The sequence below is a fragment of the Schistocerca piceifrons genome, chromosome 2 (genome assembly GCF_021461385.2).
Source record: "Schistocerca piceifrons isolate TAMUIC-IGC-003096 chromosome 2, iqSchPice1.1, whole genome shotgun sequence".
NCBI lineage: Eukaryota > Metazoa > Arthropoda > Insecta > Orthoptera > Acrididae > Schistocerca > Schistocerca piceifrons.
This window is the reverse complement of record NC_060139.1, coordinates 257,295,224-257,308,862: the sequence shown is the minus strand read 5'-3', so window position 1 is coordinate 257,308,862 and position 13,639 is coordinate 257,295,224. Positions and strand designations below refer to the sequence as shown.

General features: G+C 45.6%; 1 protein-coding gene across 1 annotated transcript in view; it reads right to left on the bottom strand.

Moving 5' to 3' along the window:
- LOC124777730 (juvenile hormone acid O-methyltransferase-like) overlaps positions 1 to 13,639 on the bottom strand; it is a 112,299-nt gene that overhangs the window by 56,616 nt on the left and 42,044 nt on the right. The window contains exon 3 of the mRNA XM_047253229.1: positions 11,139 to 11,362. Coding sequence (XP_047109185.1) covers positions 11,139 to 11,362 — 224 coding nt within the window. The remainder of the gene's footprint in view (positions 1 to 11,138; positions 11,363 to 13,639) is intronic.

Genomic DNA, 13,639 nt, shown 5'->3' with positions numbered 1-13,639 from the left:
ACCTACAAACTTCCTCTGTAGCAGTGCAAAAGCGTGGGGCCCAGTGACGTCACTCGCGGCCTCGGCGACGCTTCAAATAGCAAGTTGTCGACACATGCGAGAAAAAGGCGGCAGCTCAGAAGTTATTATAAGATGTAAAGGTGAGCGCAAAATTTCACCACGATTCTGCCGAATGGCACCATGAACGTGTCACAGGATGGGGAGGCCGTCACAGCCCCTCTTATCCATACTTCATCCACTCTGTTGCCGCACTGTGACGGAGGCTACAACCGTAACGCCTAGCGTCCAGTTCAGACGGTTTTCTTTTGGGTGCCGAGGACATAATTTCAGACACACTGCCACCCAGAAGCCACACGAAAAGTCCTCCCCTTGGGACGTGATTCCAACTCATTTTCCGGTCGAAGACGACAGTTCGCAGTGCGATGAACAACAGAACCTCGCTCTTGACAACCTTCGATACTGCTGATATCCCGCGGACCATTAAACCTTTCTGTAAGGACACCGTAGTCCTGCAACACCACTGTATGTCATCTTGACACCGAGTCTCATTTCGTGTCAGAAACGGGATCGATGGAAAGGAAGAGACTGGTGAAAAGGAGAACTAATACTAGAGGACAAGGGTGCATGAAGAAACAAGTGAAGACAAAGTACTTAAGGATCGTCTTGGACAGAATGACAACATCTGTAACACATGCAGTTCCCTACACCCTTAGGCTTGACCTAGCCCTACTTGTGAGTAATTAAGAATAGGTGTCACGTAGACTTTAAGGTCACGGCTACTTAATATTAAGACACGAAATCTGGGGAGAGTGTGACTCCTACACTGCACATCACCATTGCAGGATCACTTTTCCTATGTCCCATAATCCCCACCCGTTACGATGCATGTGTCTGAAATTTCACTGGAAGGGGCGTACAACCTTCCTCTCTAGACACGAAACAGCGGGATAGATCGTCACCCACGGGCTCTGTGACCCTTCTAAGAGCAAGGTGTCGACACGTGTGGAATGAATGCCACAGCTCAACAGTTTACGTGACGTGTAAATGGGTTAATGATGTCACATTGGCAACATATTTCATCACAGTTCTGCCGAACGGCAACATAGACATGTCACACGGTGGAAAGGTCGTAACAGCCCCTCTTTTTGGTGGCCGAGGGAATAATTTAAGGCACACTGGCACTCAGAATACACACAAAAAGGCCTGAGGGAGTGGCATAAAGGGCATCAATTACACATTTTGAGTCGAAAACGACAGTTCGCAGTGCGATTAGCATCAGTGTTCTTTACAACCTCTCACACTGTTTTTTTTATCCCCCGTCCCCGGACAATTCAAATCTTCCCACGGGCATCACTGGCCTGCTACCCCACTGAGCATGATCGCAGCCCTTCAAAGAGTAGCACAACCGCAGATTTTTCTCTGGTGTACTGAGTGGAAGCACTATGGACTATTCAAAACTATTCGACGAAAGCTGAACGTGTTCCGAAGCAGAAAATGGTGTTTATGATCTTTCAGCTGTCGTGTCACGCGCTCTTTTGTGGGATGATATGCCGGGGGGTGCGGGAGAGGGGGGGGGGGGGGGCATCGACATTAGTTTAAATGGCTCTGAGCACTATGGGACTTAACATCTGCAGTCATCAGTCCCTTAGAACCTAGAACTACTTAAGCCTAACTAACCTAAGGACATCACACACATCCATGCCCGAGGCAGAATTCGAACCTGCGACCGTAGCAGTCGCGCGTTTCCACACTGAAGCGCCTAGAACCGCTCGGCCACACCAGCCGGCTCGACATTAGTGACACATGCATATGTAAGACAGCAAAGGGTCCCTCTCACCCTCCCTCACCCCCCTCCCCACCCCAAGTTTAGCAACAGCCTCGTTGCCATACGCACACCTTTGTAGGTCACTTTAAAAATGTCGCTGTACACAAATAGCCATTCATTGATCGCTAGGCGCCGGTCTGATGAGGCAACCATTTCGACATTGCTCAGCAGAGTGGTGCTATGTCACTGAATTAATGTGAAATCTAACGGGTGTCTAAATGGATACCTGTCATGCTAGGCCGTAGTAATGAGTGAATGGCTCTCTCTGTACAACAACATTTTAAAGGGGGCAACACAGTTGCGCGGATGGCACCGAGCGTGTTGCTGAACTGCGACTCTTAGGCAGACCCTTTGCCGTTTCATTCACAACGCCGCGCGGGATTAGCCGAGTGATCAAGGCGCTGCAGTCATGGACTGTGTGGCTGGTCCCGGTGGAGATTCGAGTCCTCCCTCGGGCATGGGCGTGTGTGTGTCCTTAGGATAATTTAGGTTAAGAAGTGTGTAAGCTTAAGGACTGATGACCTTAGCAGTTAAGTCCCATAAGATTTCACACAAATTTGAACATTTTTCATTCACAATTGTGACTGTGGCACACATCCTGCCCCCTACCCCGGTGATCACGCTACAGGAAGGCGCGAAACAGGTGGGCTGGAAGCATAAGCAGGTTCATTCGAATCTTTTCAAATGGTTTTGAACGTTCTCTAGTGGTTGCACTCTGTACACCAGAGCAAAAATTGCGGTCGTGCTCCACTCCAAAGCAGTGCGATCACATACAGTGAGGTTGCAAGCCTACGCTGTCCTTAGAGATGGGTGGAATCGACGTGGAGAGTCAGCAGTATCAAAGGTTGTCAAGAACGAAGTCCTGTTGTTCTTCGCACTGCGAACTGTAGTATTCGACCGCGAAATATGTGGGAATCAACGCCCCATGGGAAGGACTTTTTGTGAGGATTCTGAGAGACGGAGTGTCTGAAATCTTTTCCTCGGCCACCAATAAGAAAACCGCGTGTCTGGACGCTAGGTGTTACGGTTCTGACCTCCGTCACAGCTGCGACGAGGGAAGGGGTGAGATGTGGGTCAGAGGGGCTGTGCGACCTTCCCAGCGTGTGACACGTCCATGGCAGGATTGCGGTGAAATATGGTGCCAGTGTGACATCTTTAACTTCCGTCAAACCTCGCATGGACTGAGCTGTGGGTATTTCGTCGCATGTGTCGCCACCTCGCTGTTCGAAGCGTAACGAGCACAGCGTGTGGCGTTGCAGGGCGCCACGGTTTTGCACCATTGCAGAGGAAGTTTGTAGATGCCTTTGAGTCAAATTTCAAATTTCTGCTTCGCGATGGGAGAAAATTAATGTGTGTCGAAAATTTAGTGACCATTTAATTGTGTTGCGAAATGTAGCATGATGAGCCGAAAGCATTTTTATTTCATTTCTTTTAACTTGCGTAAAACTTATCCTCGTAAATTGTTTACCAACTTTCTGTTTATTCTTACCATGGTTCGACTGTAAATGTGACTTCATTTTGTTTGGAAGCATACTTTCAGTAGATGCAACTGTGAAACAAACGACACAGAGTGGTCGTTCTTCATTTTCAACAGTAGCGTATGGAAATCCGAAACTGAAGTAACTATCGTCATACTGCAATTTCGTCTATTACTGTCCTTAGGACTGCATGACACATTTAAAATATCACGCTTCGGCTTACATTTAAAAAATTTTCCATGTTGTTGTTGTGTGGTCTTCCGTCCTGAGACAGGTTTGATGCAGCTCTCCATGCTACTCTATCCTGTGCAAGCTTCTTCATCTCTCAGTACCTACTGCAACCTATATCCTTCTGAATCTGCTTAGTGTACTCATCTCTTGGTCTCCCTCTACGATTTTTACCCTTCACGCTGCCCTCCAATACCTTCTTCTGGTCAAGTTGTGCCACAAACTTCTCTTCTCCCCAATCCTATTCAATACTTCCTCATTAGTTATGTGATCTACCCATCTAATCTTCAGCATTCTTCTGTAGCACCACATTTCGAAAGCTTCTATTCTCTTCTTGTCCAAACTATTTACCGTCCATGTTTCACATCCATACATGGCTACACTCCATACAAATACTTTCAGAAATGACTTCCTGACACTTAAATCTATACCCGATGTTAACAAATTTCTCTTCTTCAGAAACGCTTTCCTTGCCATTGCCAGTCTACATTTTATATCCTCTCTACTTCGACCATCATCAGTTATTTTGCTCCCCAAATAGCAAAACTCCTTTACTACTTTAAGTGTCTCATTTCCTAATCTAATACCCTCAACATCACCCGACTTAATTCGACTACATTCCATTATCCTCGTTTTGCTTTTGTTGATGTTCATCTTATATCCTCCCTTCAAGACACCATCCATTCCGTTCAACTGCTCTTCCAAGTCCTTTGCTGTCTCTGACAGAATTACAATGTCATCGGCTAACCTCAAAGTTTTTATTTCTTCTCCATGGATTTTAATACCTACTCCGAACTTTTCTTTTGTTTCCTTTACTGCTTGCTCAATATACAGATTGAATAACATCGGGGAGAGGCTACAACCCTGTCTTACTCCCTTCCCAACCACTGCTTCCCTTTCATGTCCCTCGACTCTTATAACTGCCATCTGCTTTCTGTACAAATTGTAAATAGCCTTTCGCTCCCTGTATTTTACCCCTGCCACCTTTAGAATTTGAAAGAGAGTATTCCAGTCAACATTGTCAAAAGCTTCCTCTAAGTCTACAAATGCTAGAAACGTAGGTTTGCCTTTCCTTAATCTAGCTTCTAAGATAAGTCGTAGGGTCAGTATTGCCTCACGTGTTCCAGTATTTCTACGGAATCCAAACTGATCTTCCCCGAGGTCGTCTGTAAAGAATTCGTGTTAGTATTTTGCAGCTGTGGCTTATTAAACTGATTGTTCGGTAATTTTCACATCTGTCAACACCTGATCTTCAAGATGGTTCATAAAATAACCAGACGCACCAAATAATGTACCTATAGAATTGAAACGTCTTCAAGTGATACTAATTAAAATAATTAAGCGTCTCACAAGGGAACCTCCCCATCGCACCCCCCTCAGATTTAGTTATAAGTTGGCACAGTGGATAGGTCTTGAAAAACTGAACACAGATCAATCTAGAAAACAGGAAGAAGTTGTGTGTAACTATGAAAAAATAAGCAAAATATACAAACTGAGTAGTCCATGCGCAAGATAGGCAGCAAAAAGAAAAGAACAAGCTCAGGGGTGCCGTGGTCTCGTGGTTAGCGTGAGCAGCTGCGGAACGAGAGGTCCTTGGTTCAAGACTTCCCTAGGGTGAAAAATTTAACTTTTTAATTTTCAGTTTATGTGACAAACGCTTATATTTTCATCATGTGACAAACGCTTATGTTTTCATCACTTTCTTGGGAGTGATTATCACATCCACAAGAAAACCTAAATCGGGCAAGGTAGAAGAATCTTTTTACCCATTCGCCAAGTGTACAAGTTAGGTGAGTCGACAACATATTCTTGTCATATGACGCACAAGCCGTCGCCAGTGTCGTATAGAACATATCAGACGTGTTTTCCTGTGGAGGAATCGGTTGACCTATAACCTTGCGATCAAATGTTTTCGGTTCCCATTGGAGAGGCACGTCCTTTCGTCTACTAATCGCACTGTTTTGCGGTGCGGTCGCAAAACACAGACACTAAACTTATTACAGTGAACAGAGACGTCAATGAACGAACGGACAGATCATAACTTTGCGAAAATAAAGTAAGTAAAAATTTTCACCCGAGGAAAGACTTGACCCTGGACCTCTCATTCAGCAGCTGCTCACGCTAACCACGAGACCACGGCGCTCCTGAGTACGCGTTATCCTTGATGTTGCCTAACTTGCGCATGGACTACTCAGTTTGTATATTTTGCTTATTTTTTCATAGTTCCACACAACTTCTTCCTGTTTTCTCGATTGATCTGTGTTTAGTTTTTCAAGGCCTATCGAATGTGCCAATCTATAACTAAATCTGAGGGGGGTGCGATGGGGAGGTTCCCTTGTCAGCAGCAATTTGCATATTTGTACTGCAACTGTTAAACACATTTGTTTTACAAAAAATTTAGTATAGAAAGACTTTGAAATCGAAAAAACGGTTACTTGAAAACGTATTTATATTCCTTTTTGACCTTGATATCGTATGCCAAATTATTTATATTCATCCTTTTTATTGTAATTAACACATCATTTGTATTCCCTTAATACTTAAAACTGTGGTAGTATTGTTTAAGGGACTACAGGTGCGTCCACAAACGTCAGTAGGTCAGTTAGTCACTAGGCTATGAATTCAAGACATATCAGCTTAACTTTTCAAAGTTTCTAGATTTTGTATTAATGTTTGTTAACGAAAAGTTATGAAGTGTCACTAATGATGAGAGAAAATAATGATTGTTGGTAAGTCATTTACACTCTGAGACAAAAAGACAAAAGGATGCTCCACGAAGGAATGATCCGAATGGGACGGAAAGGGTAGGTGCAATGTACATGTACAAATAAACAAATGATTACAATTTCAGACTATTTGGATGCTTGATTCAAGGGAACAGCTTCACAAAATGAGCAAGTCAATAATGAATTAGTTCACTTTGTAAGTAGGCTGTTTAGGTATTATGTTGGTAACGCCACGTAGCACTCTATATGATAATCACTGACTGTGCTGTGTGAATTTTGTGGTTGGTTTGCATTGTTGGAGAGTATGCTATTGTAGTATTGGGAAGTAGGCTATTAACAGCGCGTAGTGTTGCGCAGTTGGAGGTGAGCCGCCAGCAGTGGTGGATGTGGGGAGAGAGATGGCGGAGTTTTGAGAGCGGATGAACTGGACGTGTGTCCATCAGAGAAAGTAAATTTGTAATACTGGATGTCACGAACTGATATATATATATTATGACTTTTGAACACTATTAAGGTAAATACATTGTTTGTTCTCTATCAAAATCTTTCATTTGCTAACTATGCCTATCAGTAGTTAGTGCCTTCAGTAGTTAGAATCTTTTATTTAGCTGGCAGTAGTGGCGCTCGCTGTATTGCAGTAGTTCGAGTAACGAAGATTTTTGTGAGGTAAGTGATTCATGAAAGGTATAGGTTATTGTTAGTCAGGGCCATTCTTTTGTAGGGATTTTTGAAAGTCGGACTGCGTTGCGCTAAAAATATTGTGTGTCAGTTTAAGCACAGTCATTTATAATTTTTCTAAGGGGACGTTTCCACTTCTGGCCATTATGCAAGCAGTTATTCGGTTTGGCATTGCTTGACAGAGCTGTTGGACGTCGTCCTGTGAGATATCGTGACAAATTCTGTCCACTTGGCGCGTTAGATCATCAAAACACCTAGCTGGTTGGAGGGCCCTGCCCATAATACTCAAACTTTCTCAAGTGGGCGGAGATCCGGCATCCTTGCTGGCCAAGGTAGAGTCATGGGGGCTCGTTTCGAAGCGAATCTCACTTTTGAAGACGATTCTACTCCAATCAGTGTGATTCCAGGCCGAAGACGTGTCTGGAGAAACCTTGGACAGTGGTGGGACACCAATCTAACTGTCGCCCGCCATAAGGCCCGACAACTAGAAGAGATGGTCTAGAGAGGGGTTTGTACCTCCCATACCAACACCCCTATCGTTGTCGTGTACGACACCCATACGGCAAAGGTTCATAGCTCGTGGTCTAGTGGCTGGCGTTGCTGCCTCTGGATCATGAGGTCCTGGGGTTCGATTCCCGACCGGGTTGGGGATTTTCTCTGCCCATGGACTGGGTGTTTGTGTTGTCCTCATCATTTCATCATTATCATTCGTGACAGTGGCTATACTGGACTGTGTAAAAATTGGGACTTCGTATGGGAGCTGATGACCGCGCAGTTGAGCGCCCCACAAACCAAACATCATCATCATACAGCACAGCGGTGCGTTGACAGTATTCTGCACCCCGTTTTGTTGTTCTTCATGCAAACCGTCGTGGGCGTACATTTCAACAAGTTAATGCCTACCCACAGAGTGCGACAGTTTCTACTGTTTGTCTTTGTGCTTGACACTAAGGTCGCCAGATCTCTCCCCAATTGAGAAGTTTGGGCTATTATTGGGCTCCAACGAGCTCGGGACTTTGACGACTTACACGTCAGTTGGATAGAATTTGGCACGATATTAAATGGTTCAAATGTCTCTAAGCACAGCGCACATTTCAACAAGTTAATGCCTACCCACAGAGTGCGACAGTTTCTACTGTTTGTCTTTCTGCTTGACACTAAGATCGCCAGATCTCTCCCCAATTGAGAAGTTTGGGCTATTATGGACAGGGTCCTCCAACGAGCTCGGGACTTTGACGACTTACACGTCAGTTGGATAGAATTTGGCACGATATTAAATGGTTCAAATGTCTCTAAGCACTATGGGACTTAACATCTGAGGTCATCAGTTAAAAAAAAAATGGTACAAATGGCTCTGAGCACTATGGGACTTAACATCTGTGGTCATCAGTCCCCTAGAACTTAGAACTACTTAAACCTAACTAACCTAAGGACATCACACACATCCATGCCCGAGGCAGGATTCGAACCTGCGACCGTAGCAGTCGCGCGGTTCCGGACTGAGCGCCTAGAACCGCTAGACCACCGCGGCCGGCAGGTCATCAGTCCCCTACGCTTAGAACCACTTAAACCTAACTAACCTAAGGACAGCACACACATCCATGCTCGAGGCAGGATTCGAACCTGCGACTGTAGCAGCAGCGCGGTCCCGGACTGAAGCGCGTATAACGCTCAGTCACAGCGGCCGGCGGCACGATATCCCACAGGGGGACATCCACCAATTCTCTCAGTCAACGCAAGCTGAATAATTGCTTGCATAAGGGACAAAGATGGACCAAGTTATTGCCTTTCTCAGCCTGTGAAGCTCTTTTTCTTGAACAGATCATCCAGCTTTTAGTGAAATTGTGGTAATTTTTTGTCTGTACATCACACCTACCGATTTTCGTCCCATAAGGATAATTGATCCGTGGTGCGGCTTTTTTTTCGCTGAGTGTTGTAGTGATACATCCCATTGCTTGAATGAGAGGTATCATGTCCCTAAATACACATGTCAGAAAAAAATATGTTTGTGACTCAGAGTAGTCAATAATTGGTGAGGACCCCACTGCTAGGAGGTGTTTTAAATCTTAGGTGCTGATACCACAGCTAACGACACAGTGACTGTAAGGAAGTGGGCAGCGGTCAGACGGCCCCACCTGCTGAGGTGGAGACAGGAGTTCATGGAGCGTGCGGTGCGGAAGAAAGAGCTCTACGAAAACTGAGAACGCGAAATTTCGAAGATAATGAATGTCTTGTAATTGTTAATTATCAAGTTGAATATCAAATCTGTTATGGACGCAGTACAGAGAGGCAGTATACGAGTTGGTAGCTGTCCTCATTTGTCATGTATTGAGTTGTAATTTTGAAGACAATATACGAACGTGAATCGCATCTCCTTTCTTATTAATGTGGTGGAGTGAATGAGAACGAGAAGTTAGTTTTCAGTAGCTTTATCAGCAGCCTGTAATTAAGCGGAGTCTGAGTCAAGTTGGAGGAAGAACTCACACGAATTCAGGGAACAGACTAGACGGACCCTGATTGATAATAGTTAACGGCGACCGAATATTCAGTGAGCAAAATTCATTGTATATAAAAGAGTGTTCAGGTGGCAACTTAGTTAAGTGTTTGGTGCATAAGGTGAAGCATAACAAACCTCCACTCAGCCCAAGCCAACCTGTCATTGTCACCACGTGGAGTGTTCAGGTTGGCTTGGGCTGAGTGGAGGTTTGTTATGCTTCACCTTATGCACCAAACACTCAACTAAGTTGCCACCTGAACACTCTTTTATATACAATGAATTTTGCTTACTGAATATTCGGTCGCCGTTATTATTAATCAGGGTCCAGCTAGTCTGTGACCTGAAACCATATGCCTTCTTGCTCCAACTTGGCTCAGACTTACAGGCTGCAGACAAAGCTGCTGGGAATTAACTTCTCGTTCTCATTCAGTGCACCAGATAAATAAGAAGCGAGGTGAAATTCACCTTCTTAGGTTATCTTCAAAATTACAACGCAATGCATGAAAAATGAGGACAGTTACCAAGTTGTATACTGACTCTCTACAGTACCTACATAAAAGTTCTGATATTCAACTTGACATTTAACAATTACAATACATTTATTATCTTTGACATTTTGCGTTCTTAGATTCCATGGAGATGTTTCTTCCGTGCCACCCTGTCCATGGAACTCTTATCTCCACTTCAGCAGGTAGGGTCGCCTGACTGCTACCCTCTTCTGTACAGTCACTGGATCGTTAGCTCTGGTATCAGCTACTACGATTTAAAACACCTCCCAACAGTGGGGTTCAAAATGGTTCAAATGGCTCTGAGCACTATGGGACTTAACATCTAAGGTCATCAGTCCCCTAGAACTTAGAACTACTTCAACCTAACTAGCCTAAGGACATCACACAACACCCAGTCATAACGAGGCAGAGAAAATTCCTGACCCCGCCGGGAATCGAACCCGGGAACCCGGGCGCGGGAAGCGAGAACGCTACCGCACGACCACGAGCTGCGGACTAACAGTGGGGTCCCCACCACTTATCGACTACTTTGACCCGAACATCTTTTGTCTGACACAAGTATTGAAGGACGTGATACCTCTCATTCAAGGAATGGCACGTATCGCTACAGTGTCTTAGTGTTTATTAAGACAAAATGCAACGTAACTCCAAGAGATTCACCCCTCCAACGGACTAGAATGCGTTTAATTTATCGTCAATAATAAACACCTCCAACTGAGTAGTTAAGCATTGATGTTTTCAGTGAAATGTTTGCAGGTCTAAAACGCTTTATCTGGTAGCTTTTAAACACTCGTTAAACAATTTTGAGTATAATGCGGAATACAAAATCTGAACTGTGTACTGTTTGAAAGTATGATAACGTTGCAGGGCAGTAATTAAGGACAGAGGCGGCGCTACAAGCTATTAACTCGTAGGACGTGACAAATTTTTTGTCCATTTAACGATATTGTGAAAATGCTGAGTCGTATACAGGCACAGCAAAAAGACTGTCGTTAATAATAGCTTCCGGTCAGTAATGCCTTCGTCAGAATTAGATGGCAAACACCCACATACACACTCACGCAAACGGAACACACAATATTGTTACATTCCATCCTGGATTTTCCATTTTTTGATTTTTGTCCATTTAAGTTGTTCCTCGGCCTCTGTAAGCCAGGAGGGCTGGGGAAGAGAGAAAGAGAGAGAGTGCAGGCTGACCTGTTGTCGGGCAGCCACTGGAGCAGCAGGAAGGCGAACGCCTTGGAGTAGGGCCCTCGCCGCCACACGCCGCTCTGCTCCAGCTGCAGCGCGTCCGTCACGTCCAGCCGCTCGTACGCTACGACGCCGGGCAGCGAGTTGTTGGTCTGCGCGTAGCGCAGCATCTCGGCGCTGATGTCGCACGCCACGATCTTCGTACCACGCGGCAGCCACGGCGCCAACACCTGCACACAGGTGGAACGTAACACAGCGCCTGGCGTCGCTATGTGGAAAACGATGTCTGTCAACTGACACGTGAAGATCCGTGCAGTCTTACACTCAGGGTATAGCGGGACTATTCCACTCATTTCAGCCGTAAGCCCCATTTGTATGTATGTATTGATCTGGGGACCTAGAAACGACGGAGAGGCTTTGTCCCCGCCGTACCCCTCAGTGCTACACAACCCCACAACAGGCTTCAGCAGTCCACGCACCGTACCGCCGCCCCACACTGGACCCAGGGTTATTGTGAAGTTCGGCCCCCCCCCCCCCCCCCCCCAGTGGACCCCCCGGGAACGTCTCATTCCAGACGAGTGTACAACCCAATGTTTGCGTGATAGAGTAATTATGGTGTACGCGTAAGTGGAGACAGTGTTTGCGCAGCAGTCGCCGAAATAGTGTAACTGAGGCGGAATAAGGGGAACCAGCCCGCATTCGCCGAGGCAGTCGGAAAACCGCCTTAAAAACCATCCACAGGCTGGCCGGCACACCGGACCTCGACACTAATCCGCCAGGCGCGTCGTGCCGGGGACCGTCACGCCTTGCCGCTCGGGAAGCAGCGCGTAAGACCGCACGGCTAGCCGGGCGGGCTATGCCCCGTGTAATACAATACGAAAAATGGTGCAAATGGCTCTGAGCACTATGGGACTTAACATCTGAGGTCATCAGTCCCCTAGAACTTTTTTTTTTTTTAAAAAAAATCTTTATTACAAAACCATTTTAATTATACAAACTAACCCACTACCTTACTACATTAGTGGGTCCTAAACATTTATACATTTTTATTGAAATGTTGCAGCTAGTTTAGTATTAGTTGGTGAGCTACAGTTAATATTAATGTTAATAACAATGGGCATCTAATATCTACATATACTATTTATTTCTTATTCCTATGACTAATTTAATTATACTGCAGCGTCACATGTTGTGCCAGTAAAGATATAAACCTACTTGCATTGGCCTTGCTCTTCGAGCTAACCCCGAAGAGCATGCCCCTGGCACTGGGCAGGCCTCGATGTTTACTCGCTGCAGTCCCTATCTTAATTTCCTATAACTAAGTCCTACAAACTAACTTATCCTACGTCAAATCCGGTGTGTGTCACGATCGGTGGTTGTTCCCCACTCCCCCTAGTCCTGCACGTGGCGGATTCCAACTTAGATGTGGTCGGCCAGTCCACGCACAGGCGGCATGGGAGTGGGGCTCCTAGACGCAATTGGTGGTTATTGTATCTCGCCTAAATAGTCAATGAGAACTTTTCGAGATACCTCGTTAGCCAAGGTGTTTAAGGTCTGAAATGTTTCCTCTTGTCTGAGTAGTTGGTATGTGTCGCGGTTGGGTAGTCTATCTCGTAGTGTGTTGGCAACATCATTGAAGAGGGGACATTCGTAAACTACGTGCTCGGGTGTACCCTCCGGATCACCACAGTCACACGCTGGTGTTGCCCTCTTCCCAAATCGACATAAATAAGTCGGGTAGGGTCCATGGCCAGTGAGAAAGTGGATCAACCCTCGCGTAGGCTCGAAGTACTTCAGTCCAAGTCGTTCCCTGACATCAGGTAGGAACTGGAAGGTTCTTCGTCCCGTCTCTTCTGCCTCCCAAGTCTCCTGCCAGAGCTCCTCCCCTCTTTTCCTTATCTCTCTTATCCCCCACTCTAATACCCATAATATCAGCAATCTTTTCATGATTTCCCTTCTTGGCCCAATACCATGCCGCCTGCTCTCTTATCTTTATGTCTAGGGGGCAGAGCCCCATTATGGCTAATAGGCCCCCCCCCCCCCCCCCGGAGATGTTCTATAGGCGACTACTGCTCTTAGTACCATACTTCTCTGGACCCTTCTCACGGCCATGGCGGGCACAACCCTCGTGAGCCTGTGCGCCCAGACTCCTGAGCCATAGCCCACAACTGAGGTTAAAATACTATTGTGATAGAGTCTGATTAAGTGTGGAGGAAGATGAAATCTTTTGTGACCTATTGAAATGAGATTATTTAATATCTGAAGGGCTCTTTGGGTGACAGTATCAATGTGTTTACCGAAGTTCCACCTCTCATCAATGATGACTCCCAGGTAGCGTGTCTCTCGTCGTCGGAGAACTGGTGAACCGTCTATTCTTACTGTCGGGTTTCTGATGAGTTGTCCTTTTAGTAGTAAGTAGGTGGATTTACTGGGTGAAATCGTCATTTTAGTCGTGTGGCACCACTGTTGGAGTTTGTCTAATGCTGTCTCTATTTTTGGCTCAATGT